Source organism: Neoarius graeffei, chromosome 15 (genome assembly GCF_027579695.1).
Source record: "Neoarius graeffei isolate fNeoGra1 chromosome 15, fNeoGra1.pri, whole genome shotgun sequence".
In the NCBI taxonomy this organism is placed as follows: domain Eukaryota; kingdom Metazoa; phylum Chordata; class Actinopteri; order Siluriformes; family Ariidae; genus Neoarius; species Neoarius graeffei.
Genome location: NC_083583.1, coordinates 23014428 through 23028959, shown reverse-complemented (window position 1 = coordinate 23028959; position 14532 = coordinate 23014428). Strand labels below are relative to the sequence as shown.

The 14532-nt window shown below is 42.4% G+C and overlaps 1 protein-coding gene across 1 annotated transcript in view; it reads right to left on the bottom strand.

Moving 5' to 3' along the window:
• tomm20b (translocase of outer mitochondrial membrane 20b) overlaps window positions 1–13535 on the bottom strand; it is a 30853-nt gene extending 17318 nt beyond the window's left edge. Inside the window, exon 1 of the mRNA XM_060941040.1 lies at window positions 13293–13535. Within this exon, the coding sequence (XP_060797023.1) occupies window positions 13293–13416 (124 nt within the window). The 5' untranslated portion in view covers window positions 13417–13535. The remainder of the gene's footprint in view (window positions 1–13292) is intronic.
• Between the last annotated feature and the right edge of the window lie 997 nt (window positions 13536–14532).

Genomic DNA, 14532 nt, shown 5'->3' with positions numbered 1-14532 from the left:
AAAAACACATGCATGTATTTATTATTTTGAAAACCCACCAGCCGCCTGACCTGGCACGTTTTAATTGTGCGACAGTAATGACGTAAATACCAGCGCGACGGACTCGTCCTTATCCTGTCGTCTTTCCAACTCTTCTCTACTCCACGTTGGTTGGAAGTCGTATGGAAGAATCTCCATCACTGATGAAGCTGGCAAATCTCGAAATTAATCTAAATTGGAATGACGTGGCGATCTGGCCGCTGTGTAAACGGTTTTCAAAATGGCGGCGCCGACACTTCACGTTTGAAGTCTCGCACAAGTCTTGTGAAGATCGCGCGGATAAGCGACGCCTGCCGTGGACCAAACGAACTTCATCAACATGGCTAAAAACCGAAAAGGCTGATCAGTGTAATATAATAATACGCCAGTACGGGTCACGATATAAGGTTAATAAAACCGAAAACGTAATTGAATAACACGTTAATTAAGAAATAAAGCAAGTTTACAAATGACTTCAGTTCCCCTCTAGCACACACTATTACACCATCATACTCCATTATAACAAGCAATATGTAAAATTTACTACACTAAACATTTGGGTTAAAATAATTTTTTTGCCCTTCACTTGTGCAAATTTTTATACTCAATTGTACCGAGCAACTTTATAATGAAGGTGAAACAGGTTTAATTCTGCCCTCACTTATTTGTTTGCACCAGCTCATGATATTTTCTAACAAACAGAATTGGTTCAATTTGCCACAATTTAAACCAGCGAGTCATTTAAACTACTGCAGTTACTGAGATGGATTCTTAATGACTTGGTAAAACTGTGGGAATTAGATAATTAAAATTACAGCCAAGAGAACAAGAGATCGTTTGTTTGAGGCCACAGCTATAAAATACCCTGTCCACACTAGGGATTTTGTACCGATACGAAACTACTTTCGTACCGCAACACCTGTCCACACTAGCAACTATACCGGTACTGTAGCGGTATAACTGTAGCGGTATAACTGTATCGGTACGAAACCCACAAATGTATGGGTTTCGTATCGGTACTGTAGCGCTTCGCTGTAGTGTGGACAGATGAAGCGGCTCTGTATCGATACAAATATAATGCGCAAAGTCACACACCTCAATCGATGTCTTCGCTGAATAAAATAGTGAAGAACGGAGATTCGTTTGTTTCTTTCTCAACTGCCTCGCGCGTTTTATACGAGTCGACTGAATAAACAGACTGTACATTGACAACAAAAAGCACACACACGTTGTTTCATCCGGCATATTCTCGGAAGGAAGTTACTCGGTAACCACGGAAACATTTCGCGCACGCGCATTTCAACTACCGTGAAAGAAAACCGCAAACATTTCTCGCTAGTGTGGACAGATGCATTAAACTGTACCGGTATACTTTGTATCGATACAGTTATACCACTATCGTACCGGTATATATGTGAACACAGCTAAACGTAAGGCACGGGGTGCATATCACAGGCTGGTAACTCAATCAGTGCTGTACTGAACAAAAAAAATAAAATTAAAATCTGAACAAATTACATATCAAATAAAGATGTACATAACACACCCCAATCCATTAATAACCTAGTTTATTTTTTCGCAGTCCGGCTTCCAACAAATCCTGCGCTCTGATTGGTTGGCAAGCGGGTCTATATCCTACAATACGGACCCCAGGCGACTCGCTCGTTCACAACAAACATGGTAGCAATTTTTTGTCAACGTTTATTTTTCGCATTTCTCAGTATAATAGCATTAATTTTACAGCATGGATAGCGATAACGACAGTGTTCACAGCGAAAGTGAGCTTTACTACCCTGATGAAGACGAAATAAAAGAAAAAACATTTCGGGAGAAAACTGAAAACCTCTAACTGTTGCTAACGCCAAGCAAAAACATGGCAAAAAAAAGCCGAGCTGAATCCTGAATGGCTCAATTTTGTATAAATAGGGGACCATAGGCGACAAAATGTTTTTTTTCATGCCATGGAAGTGCACTTGTATACCGAGGAGAAACCCATTTGCATTACAGCTGTGAACGAGGATTCAAAATGGCGGCTCGCCTTGGCTTCGTTTTCCCTTTTGGGCGCTCTCGTTTTCTGTTAGAATTTGGTAAAGAAAAAAATAAAATATTATTTACCAGCTTAAGGTCGGTCCGTATGGTGAAATACCGTGACCTCGGCCTTGAATATTGACCTCGGCCCAGAGGGCCTCACTCAGTATTTTCAAGACCTCGGTCACGGTATTTCATGATACGGACGTCCCAGCTGGTAAATAAACATACACAATACTGTATACTCTAGGAGAAGGGTTTGGGTTTTTTTTTCCTTCCCTTTTTTGTCAACAGGTCATGGGGAAGCCACAATTTACACTTGATCACTACAAGGATTAATACAGAGACAATTGGCCGTAATCAAGATAAGACAACGCAACCAACACTGTGAACAAGGTACAATATTATACACTGCCCCCGTGTCTGAAATCGCTCCCTACTCACCAGTGTTGCCAGATTGGGATTTTTCCCACCCAGTTGAGCGGTTTCAAGTGCATTTTGGTGGGTTTTGAACATATTTTGGGCTGGAAAACTTACTGCTGAAGTTTTCCAGCCCAAAATATGTTCAAAACCCACCAAAATGCACTTGAAACCGCTCAACTGGGCGGGGAAAAATCCCAATCTGGCAACACTGCTACTCACTATATAGGGCACTCTATAGTGGGGACGCCATTTTGTAGCGCTGACTGAAATGATAGTGAGGATTATTTACACCCTATATAGTGCACTCAAAGTATCCCACAATGCATCACAAAAAGTAGTGTACAACGATTGTCACTAGCCAAGCAATATATCCCATCATGCATTGCAGTCACACTAAAAGAAATCGAGTTAAAAGTCTAAAATTTTAGCCTAGTAAACTAGACCCACCCGCCTAGCGGCCAAAAATATTTTCGCCTAGCGAGTGGGTCTAGCCTCGCACCATATAAACAAAAACACCCCGGGCATCAAATCGTGCCCGCCAATCACAACGCAAGGTTTTTGTTTGGATTCTTTGGGCGGGCTTTTGCAGGAGTGACGACAAAGCTGCGCGACGCTGGAGAAAGCGCAGCAGGAAAGATGGCTACGGGCTAGTGAACAGCGCGCGTTTGACTCCACTTTGGAATCAGTTTTAGAAGAATTAGACTTGGAGTTTTCGTTGAAACATGAGCAGGAAGAGGCTCTCCGCTCATTCCTTTTCAAGAAGGACGTTTCGCTGTTTTGCCGACTGGCTATGGCAAAAGTCTGATCTACCAGCTGGCTCCGCTCGTAGCCAAAAGGATGGGGCTAGTTTGTGCAGTACGAAGAATTAATAAACAGCTTTGAAACATTACTTTTTGATTGTTTCTTATTTTCCCGTTATTTTAAATTTAAGGGAAATTATTTCACCAAACACCACTAAATACAAACTCTCAAAAACAGTTTAAGCAAACCCTTGAAAAAACACTTGAAAAAAATAAGAGTGTATGTTAAGTACGTGGTACAGACTCCAAACTTGTAGTCATTATCTCCAAACTTCTTAATGGGTCATTGACGTTTTCGTAGTAGCAGAAGTCAGGATAGTGCAACCACAGCTAATGCCACTATTGTATAGATTACATGATTATTTTGTTTTTACTGCAATGGCTAAGAAGCACATTCATTGCTTGTACATTAATTACCAATTATTAATGAACTTATGGGCATTAGCTGTGGTTGTACTGCCTGACGTCTGCTACTAAAAAAAAATGTCATTGACCCTAATATCTAGAACCTGTTTATTAATTAATACGCATTTTGAAAAATTATTTATTTCAAGGCCTCCCCCACTGCGCGCTCTGACTACATCACAGTCACTGTTGCGCTGATTGGTCAGAGCGTTGGCCTATATGCACAGAGACAGTTTGAAAGACAGCAGGTTGTTCCTCCTACTAGGGCTGGGTATCACCAGATACCTCACGATACGATACTATGGCGATATGTTGCCCACGATAACGATAATATCACGGTACAGCGATTCTGCGGTAATCGATATATTGCAAGAAATTTCAACCACATCACGATATCTGTCACTGAAGAAAATCAGAATTTACTGACCACTGTAAAATTACATTTCACATACATAACTACGGGCGGCACGGTGGTGTAGTGGTTAGCGCTATCGCCTCACAGCAAGAAGGTCTGGGTTCGAGCCCCGTGGCCGGCGAGGGCCTTTCTGTGCGGAGTTTGCATGTTCTCCCCGTGTCCGCGTGGGTTTCCTCCGGGTGCTCCGGTTTCCCCCACAGTCCAAAGACATGCAGGTTAGGTTAACTGGTGACTCTAAATTGACCGTAGGTGTGAATGTGAGTGTGAATGGTTGTCTGTGTCTATGTGTCAGCCCTGTGATGACCTGGCGACTTGTCCAGGGTTGTACCCCGCCTTTCGCCCGTAGTCAGCTGGGATAGGCTCCAGCTTGCCTGCGACCCTGTAGAACAGGATAAAGCGACTACAGATAATGAGATGAGATACATAACTACACACTCTTGCCAGACATGTATTTGTCTCTATTCCACTGCTGGCAAAACCAAGAGTTACTTCACTACAACATACAGAAAATTCCCATTTCTGTGCTAGTATTCTCAACTTTTCTGTAAGCATGGACACATCAGTGCTGCTTAACAAGCAGAATCAAATTGTTTTATGAAAACTTAAAACTTGCACTGCAGACTGCACATACATTTCAGTGCTAACACTAATATCAATTTGTTCTTTGTAAACTTGAGAACATTTAACTTGTGCTTATTTTGCAGGAACAACACACTGTCTGGAACACACTGAAAAGTGCAGTGGGCATCTTAGTCTCCCTGAGCACAATTATGAAACAAAGTGCAGTGTGGGTCAGTGTCCACACACTGAAACTGAACTGAAACCTCAGTGAATCACGTTTCTTCTGAACTTTGAGTAAATACTCAAAATAAAATGCAGTCTCTCACACACACTAAAATTGAAAATGCAAAATAAAGTGCAGCTTCTTGCCTTTGGTCTTAAATGACAAAATTAAGTTCACAGTTACAGTAAGTCACACATCACTGAAGTAGACGGGAGGACTTTGGCGCTGTCCAGTGTAGTTTGCTTCGGGTCGGGTTTCGGTGGCTCCGGCTGAGCTAATATGTCGGGGTGGTGTCGTGCTAAGTAAGTTCGCAAGTTTGTTGTGTTACCTGAATATCTAATTGGAGCGAAACAGGTTTTGCAAAGTGAGTACTCTTTGGGGTGGCACGGTGGTGTAGTGGTTAGCGCTGTCGCCTCACAGCAAGAAGGTCCTGGGTTCGAGCCCCGGGGCCGGCGAGGGCCTTTCTGTGTGGAGTTTGCATGTTCTCCCCGTGTCCGCGTGGGTTTCCTCCGGGTGCTCCGGTTTCCCCCACAGTCCAAAGACATGCAGGTTAGGTTAACTGGTGACTCTAAATTGACCGTAGGTGTGAATGTGAGTGTGAATGGTTGTCTGTGTCTATGTGTCAGCCCTGTGATGACCTGGCGACTTGTCCAGGGTGTACCCCGCCTTTCGCCCATAGTCAGCTGGGATAGGCTCCAGCTTGCCTGCGACCCTGTAGAAGGATAAAGTGGCTTGAGATAATGAGATGAGATGAGTACTCTTTGTCCGGCTCACTGTTTTTTTTTTCCTCCTTTCCTTTGGAATCCAAAGTGCCTCCAAACATCTGCCTTAAAGTTCGGCGGCGTCTCTAGGTTTACGTTAACAGCCATGCTTGCTTGTTTTTTTTCCTCACTGCAACCACCGGGAAAAAAAGAGAAGACGAAGAGTGCCTTGCAGTGAGGGAGCGGCACAGCGACACCTCGCGGAGCGGAGGTGCGGAAGTCGTACTGGATTTACAACCCGTCTGAAACATGATTTATTATTTGAAAAAAATATCGATATTCAAATTTTGAGTATCGATATTGAATCGGAAGACAAAGTATCGCGATATATCACCGTATCGATATTTTTGCACACCCCTACCTCCTACCCCCTTCAGAAATGTCTACGGATCGAGGCCAGACTAAATATTCACATTTAGTCTGGCTTTCCAGGCTACTAAAATTTGATTTAATTAAAAAAAAAAAAAAAGACAGCAGCAAAGAAGAAAAGTATTCAGCCTTGATTTAAAAAAAAAAAAAAAAAGATGCAGGTACTTTGTATTTATTAATGTAGGAAATGCGGTCAGTATAATACGCATTTATCACAAAAATACATGCATGTATTTATTATTTTGAAAACCCACCAGCTGACTGATCTGGCGCGTTTTAATTGTGCGACAGTAATGACGTAAATACTAGGGATGGGACATGATTTTTGAATAGTCGAATATTCGTGACGAGTTCGAATAATGAATAGTAATTTCGAATGCCGTTTTGGCTTACGTTACATTCAACTAAAAAAAAAAATGAGCGCGGAAAGGCGTTTCCTTGTTCCTAACATACTCTGTTGCATTAATTCGGCCAGAGGGTGCCGCTATCGTACAGTAAAGGTAGTCAAATGCCAGCAGCGCACGCAAGGTCGCATACATTGCCTCATTTTTGGATCCCAGACACAAACACCTGAGGTTCGCAACTGACGAGGTGAGAAACACAGTGCAGGCCGAGGTGAGAAACCTTCTGTCCATGGCAGATGAAGAGGCCGGAGAGGCGGCGGAATCGCATGAAGGGCCCAGTGAACCGAAACATTCCCGAAAGGATGGCCCATTAACAGCAGCAATTGCCGTCATATTTGGCGAGGATTACAGCACAGAGAGGGCAACATGCGTGACTGAATTGACTCAGTACTGCCAGGATACATGCCCACCGCTCCACACTGACCCGATGACATGGTGGAAAGGCAATCAACAGAAATACCCTCGCCTGGCAAAGTTGGCCAGCGCCTACCTGTGTGTGCCTGCAACGTCCGTGCCATTGGAGCGTGTGTTCTCCGCAGCCGGTCTAATTGTCAATAGGCTGCGTACCCGTCTCCATCCCGACCACGTCGACATGTTAATTTTTTTGAACAAAAATATATCTTAAGTTTATTCTGCTCTGACTGTTCGAATGCTTTCATTATCGTTTCCTAAACGGGCAGTTTCACCCGCGGTTCCTTCCAACAGACGAAAATAGTCGTGGCTGCATAGAAATGTACAATAAAATTGGAAGCCTATATTATTGTTTGATACTGTAGGCTATGTGAGGTGAATGGAAGTTTGTTTTTTGATGACTCATTAAACCGTTACCACTTTCACCCTGTCTGTCACGTGTGCACGCGTTTGGGTGGGGCGGGCGGGGTTCTGTCGATTTTCGAATCGAATTTCGAATATCTTTTAGCAAATTTCGAATAGTGTTTTTGATCAAAAGTCACATCCCTAGTAAATACCAGCGCTACAGACTAGTGTCCGAAAGCGTTTTTTCATTTTACCAATGAGCTCACTATATAGTAATTCCCTATATAGGGAGTAGTGAACGAGTGAGCAATTTCAGACACAGGGACAGGCTGAACCCCAAATGACTCCATATTAAAAGACGACAACTTTGTCACGTGGACAGTGAAATTCCTCCTCTGCATTTAACCCATCTGAAGCAGTGAGCAGCCATGTTACCGCGGGGGAGCAGTTGGGGGTTAGGTGCCTTGCTCAAGAGCACTTCGGCCATGAGAGAGATGGAGGGGAACGTGCTGTTCACTCACTCAACCACCCTCACATTTTTCCTGCCGGCCCTGGGAATTGAACCGGTGACCCTTTGGGCTAAAGGCTGCTTCTCTAACCTTCAGGCCATGGCTGCCCCATGCATGGTTACACTGCTTAGTCCATCTCATCCCAACCTACAGGCAAAAATTAAAATCTGCAAAACCTGTAGCGAAAACTGTAGAAATGGACCAGCGAGGCAAAACACGAACTGCAAGACGGTTTTGAATGTACTGATCAGAGTATTTTTGGAGCTGCAACTGACAACTTGGATGAACTGACAGACACTGTGACATCCTAGATCAGCTTTTGTGAAGACATGCTTGTACCAACCAAGACCTACTGCACTTTCAATAATCAACCATGGTTCACATCTATGGAATCAATTTTGTGCCAAAATGTTCATACAATACTTTTGAAATATCAAACAAAAAACGACAAATCAAAATACAAAAAAAAAAAGTAAATTTTTTTAGACTGGCAAACAAATTATTCATGTAATCATGCAAAATATCAGTCTACTACTCTTCAGAAACCTTTTATTTTTGTTCCGCGTCTTTCTCAGTTTTGCTTGACGTAATTTATTTTGGTTGCGATTCCAGCTTTCTCGTTTGCGCTCCCTGACTTCAGTGGCGACTATGATATTGAATTTACACTTTGTTGAATTAATGCAATATCATAGTCGCCACTGAAGTGGAAATGGTAACTACACAAAATGGTAACTACTCTCTTTTGTGTTGTTTTTGACAGAAGTAAAATTCATACATGAACAAATTTTGGCGAGTTGATTTTCTGTTTGGCGAGTTACTTTGGAAGGGAACTAGTCCGGCTGGCTGGTGAAAAAAAAAATATATATATATGAATTTCTAGGCCTGTATAGGGTGTAAATAATCCTCGCTAAGGTTTCGGACAGCACTACAAAACGGCGTCCCCACTATATGGTGCCCTATACACTGATGCCCCTTTTCCACCAAAGCAGTTCCAGGGCTGGTTCGGGGCCAGTGCTTAGTTTGGAACCGGGTTTTCTGTTTCCACTGACAAAGAACTGGCTCTGGGGCCAGAAAAACCAGTTCCAGGCTAGCACCAACTCTCTGCTGGGCCAGAGGAAAGAACCGCTTACGTCAGCGGGGGGCGGAGTTGTTAAGACCAACAACAATAACAAGACCGCGAAAGATCGCCATTTTTAAGCGACGAGAAGCTGCAGCTGTACAAACGCAAAGTCATCCATTATTATTATTGTTGTTGCTGCTGCTTCTTCCATGTTGTTTTTGCTTCGATATTCGCGCCAAGGTTTATGCAAACGTAGCGCCATAACTGACGTATACAGCGAGGTAATGACGTGTCTTCACTTAGCACCGCGAGCTATGGAAAAGCAAACTGGTTCTCAGCTGGCTCGCAAGTTGAACCAGTTGTGAACCAGCACCAGCCCCGGAACTGATTTGGTGGAAAAGAGGCATGAGTGATTTTGACCACAGGGATAGAGACAAACAACCATTCACACCTACGGTCAATTTAGAACCACTAATTAGTCTAACCTGCATGTCTTTGGACTGTAGGGGAAACCGGAGCACCCGGAGGAAACCCATACAGACACGGGGAGAACATGCAGACTCCATACAGAAAGGCCCGTCAGCCCCTGGGCTCGAACCCAGAACCTTCTTGCTGTGAGGTGACAGTGCTAAGCACTACACCACCGTGCCGCCCTGCATATTTATTATATTGTGTGCACACACACTTTTTTTATATTACATATACATAACTTTCATATAGACCCCTTTCACTGACGTCACCCGAAACCGGAAGTAAACAAGCCCTGCGCCACATTGGAAGACCAACACACTCCTGATTAGGGGGAAATAACGGCAGCGCGCGGAATTTAAACCCACGAAAATCAAAAACCTACAATGGTAAACTTTTGTGCTGTGTTAGGGTGTTCCAACAAAGCTGATGGGAAAGGTGAAAAGAAGTCTTTCTTCAGAATACCAGCTGTGATTGAGACACAAGGGGAGCAAACCAAGGAGCTTTCTGCCAGGAGACAGAGAGAGTATCTAGCTGCTTTATGCAGAGCGGATCTGAATACTTCTCGTCTCCAGCAATACAGAATATGTTCAGACCATTTTGTTACTGGTAAGTCACTAGGCTAGAGTGTTGAACATTTTTTTTAATGTTTAGTGAATAAAAACATCCTTAATTTTATCACATTTATGTTATATTTCATTTCTTTCTTTCGTTTTAATTTTCCTCCCATAACTATGTGTAGGTTATTCTTAATAACAGCTGTAATATCACGAACCAAGCCACTAACAACATAATTGTAAGCCTGTAGCCCTTTGTAGGCTTTCAAGGCCGAATCCCATTTCACCCCCTGGACCAACCCCTTGGCCCTTCCCCTCCATTTTGCGCGTTCACGTGAAGGGGTAGGGGTATCCCAATCCCAGTTAACGCGGAGGGGTAGGGGAAGGGGTAGGGCTTCTGTACCCCTCCAAACGGAGATTTTCCTGGAGCTGACTTCGAACGAAGGGGTTTGAGTGATTTCCCACAATGCCATGCGGATTTCAGCGAGATTTCATGCGGATTTCAGAAAGATGGCGGTTCCCGCGGCGAAAGATTGTCATAAATGTATTTTCTCCATTATTTACGTGTTTTAAGTTGTTATCCAGAGGAAACACGCCGCTTGATTCGCTTTCGAGCTGAGAATGAGCAGCGATTTCTGAAATCCAAGCTGCTGCTAAAAAGCTTTGGGAGTGAGTATTGTTTTCGGTTGCTTTACTGCGTACGTTTTGTTCTGTTATTCTCGCTTTTATTGTTTACATGAGTGTTCTGACACCTCATTCTGTCGGATGTGGTGCACGAAGCGCCAAAGATATCCCATTCAGTGGTGTTAGTTAACAAATCACACCCTGCCAGCAGAGATTTCTGCCTCTGACTGTAGCGGCTGGTCGCAGCCAATGACGCATTTGGTCGCGTTTTGCTAACGTAAACGCTGACGGAGGTACGCGATGACGTATGCGATCGCTGAAGGGCTATCCCAATACGTAAGGGTTGAATTTCAAGCCCTATCCCTTGTAGCTCAGTTTCAAGGGGAAGGGCCAAGGGGAAGGGGGAGGGGTAGAAATTAGAATTGGGCAAGGCAAGGCAAGTTTATTTATATAGCACATTTCATACACAATGGCAGTTCAATGTGCTTTACAGAAGTAAAAACAAAAACAGTAAACAATAGAGAAATAAAATTACATAAAATAATTTTATCTTTATTCTAAAATAATTAATTAAAAGAATTAAAAGAAAATAAGAATTAAACAATAGTAGAAATAAAATATTAAAATGCCAAAAAGAAAAAGGAGAAAGAGAGAGGAAAAAAAAAAAAAACCTAGCAGAATAAAATAGAATAAAGTTAAAATAAATTTAAAACATGCAGAGAAAAAGATTATAAAAAAATGTAAAAATATTAATTATTTAACAGAAAGCATCTGAAAACAGCTTGGTCTTTAACCTAGATTTAAAGCTGCCAACAGCAGGAGCATTTTTGATGTCCTCTGGCAGTTGGTTCCATAGCTGTACTGCATAGTAGCTAAAAGCTGCTTCACCACACTTTGTTTTAACAACTGGTTTTAATATTACATTTTTCTGTTGCGATCTGGTAGATCTGATTGGGTTATGCCGCTGCAACATATCAGAGAGGTAATTGGGCCCTGTACCATTTAGAGATTTGTACACCAGCAGCAATGCTTTAAAGTCAATTCTGTAGCTTACTGGAAGCCAGTGAAGGGACCTTAGAATTGGAGTAATGTGCTCTGTTCTTTTTGTTCGTGGGAGAACCCTCGCCGCTGCATTTTGAACCAGCTGAAGTCGTTTAATGGTCTTTTTTGGCAGGCCTGTGAAAAGGCCATTGCAGTAATCAACCCTACTAGAGATGAAGGCATGTATTAGTTTTTCCAAATCATGTTTTGACATAAGTCCTCTTAGTTTGGAAATGTTTTTTAGGTGATAAAATGCCGTTTTAGTGATTGCTTTCATGTGACTGTCAAAGTTTAGCTCACTGTCAATGAAAACACCAAGATTTTTAACCATTTCTTTAGTTTTAATCCCTTTTGTGTCAAGAATAGTGGTAATCCTGAGTCTTTCATCTTTTTTTCCAAATAGAATTATTTCTGTTTTATCTGTGTTCAGCTGAAGAAAATTTTGTGACATCCAGCTATTGATTTGATCGATACACTGGTAGAGACATTCAAGGGGGGCATAATCATTTGGTGATAGAGCAAAATAAATTTGGGTATCATCTGCATAGCAGTGATACAAAATTGAATTTTTATTGATAATTTGCCCAAGTGGGAGCATATAAAGGTTGAAAAGTAATGGTCCAAGAATCGACCCCTGGGGGACACCACAGGTCAAGGGCATTGACGTTGAGGAACAATTTCCCAGGGTAACAAAGAAGCTTCTATCTTTTAAGTATGATTTTAACCAATTGATAACTTTACCAGTCAATCCAACCCAGTGTTCAAGTCGATATAGCAGTATGTTGTGATCAACAGTATCAAAAGCTGCACTGAGGTCCAGTAATACCAGGACCGATGTTTTGCCTGCATCAGTATTAAGACGTATGTCATTTATAACTTTAATCAGCGCTGTTTCAGTGCTATGATTGGCACGAAATCCTGACTGAAAATTATCAAAACGGCTGTTTGATATCAAGAAGGCAGTTAATTGATTGAAGACAATTTTTTCCAGGATTTTCCCGATAAATGGTAGATTTGATATTGGCCTGTAATTATTTAACACTGAAGGATCCAGATTAATTGGGATTGGGCCTAAGTCATCAGCAGTGTAGGCACTGGGTGTAAACAACAAATAGTTTACAATGTCTGGGTAGCAAACAGATGGCAGAATTGGGGTCAGGTCCTCCTTATGTTTCCATTCTCCCTTGCCCCGAGTCTTATCATATGGGTCAAGCCCATCAATCACAGCCAGTTTCTCCACATACCGTGCCCTTTCTGCAGCTGGTAATGTACTCACATAACCAGAATTATCAGCCATCGTGTCACTTTACTCTCGCTCGTACTTTGTTTTATATTGTGAGTGCATGTACTTGGTCTTCCAATATGGCGCCTAACAAAATGTCGCGGCGCGGTGACGTCATGTGAAAGGGGTCTATACATGTATTCACTTTTTTTTTTTAAACTTCTCTGTATTGCTAGAGAGAAACCAAATACCGGAAGTGAATTCCTTGTGTGTTAGAGAGTGTGAACATTCATGGCCAATAAACCTGATTCTGATTCTGTTACATTTCCTCACTACTGAGAGAGCTACAGTATTTAGGATATAGTCTATAAGCTTATAACCTATTACAGCTCATTTGTCGTGTTTATCTGCGTTTTTCCCCCAAAACACGTTTAACATGAATCATACAGTTTGAATGACAAGGCCACGCGCGAGGCCGTTTCACGGTTTAAAATAAAAATCATCTCACAAGAAAACCGTGACTCAATCCCCAACCTGCCTGCTACATCAGAGCACTACACAGGGGACAAAAGAACAGCTTTCACCCACTATCTAGTGACCTACATGTCTAAACCAGGGCCGTTTGGAGCTCTACACTCCAACACTCACGTTCTCTCAGCTTGTTCTTGAAGTTTGGGTCGCTCCTTCGCTTCCTGTCGAAATAAATACAGTAACCGACAAAAAGCGCCGCTCCGACTCCTGCCGCTATCGCACTCGTCCTGCCGCCCATCATATCTTCAAACAACGTACCACTCAATCCACCGAGTTAAAGCAGGACTTATTTTCGAGCACAAGATCGCTATTCGATTTTGTACATGACCCTCAGATTGACGAGGAGAGGAAGGACCCCGGCGCAGTATGCGCGTCATATGACGTCACAGCAAACCTGTCTGTACTAGTGCCTGTTTAAAAAAAAAAAGGAATAGAATTAGCGATAGGTTCTGTGTGGTTTAAATTTTATTGTCGTATGAGTAGGATCATTGTGTATTTTTTTTTTTTTAGTTTGCATGGTGTTTTTCACCTTTTTAGCGTAGACTAAAATAAACTCGGTCTATTTTTATATAACACTTCCGGTTGTGTATTTCCGGTTAGTTTGTGTTAGAGCCGATTCCAAAAAAGTTGGGACAAAATACAAATTGTAAATAAAAACGGAATGCAATGATGTGGAAGTTTCAAAATTCCATATTTTATTCAGAACAGAACATAGATGACATATCAAATGTTTAAACTGAGAAAATGTATCATTTAAAGAGAAAAATTAGGTGATTTTAAATTTCATGACAACAACGCATCTAAAAAAAGTTGGGACAAGGCCATGTTTACCACTGTGAGACATCCCCTTTTCTCTTTACAACAGTCTGTAAACGTCTGGGGACTGAGGAGACAAGTTGCTCAAGTTTAGGGATAGGAATGTTAACCCATTCTTGTCTAATGTAGGATTCTAGTTGCTCAACTGTCTTAGGTCTTTTTTGTCGTGTCTTCCGTTTTATGATGCGCCAAATGTTTTCTATGGGTGAAAGATCTGGACTGCAGGCTGGCCAGCTCAGTACCCGGACCCTTCTTCTACACAGCCATGATGCTGGAATTGATGCAGTATGTGGTTTGGCATTGTCATGTTGGAAAATGCAAGGTCTTCCCTGAAAGAGACGTCGTCTGGATGGGAGCATATGTTGCTCTAGAACCTGGATATACCTTTCAGCATTGATGGTGTCTTTCCAGATGTGTAAGCTGCCCATGCCACATGCACTAATGCAACCCCATACCATCAGAGATGCAGGCTTCTGAACTGAGCGCTGATAACAACTTGGGTCATCCTTCTCCTCTTTAGTCCGAATGACACGGCGTCCCT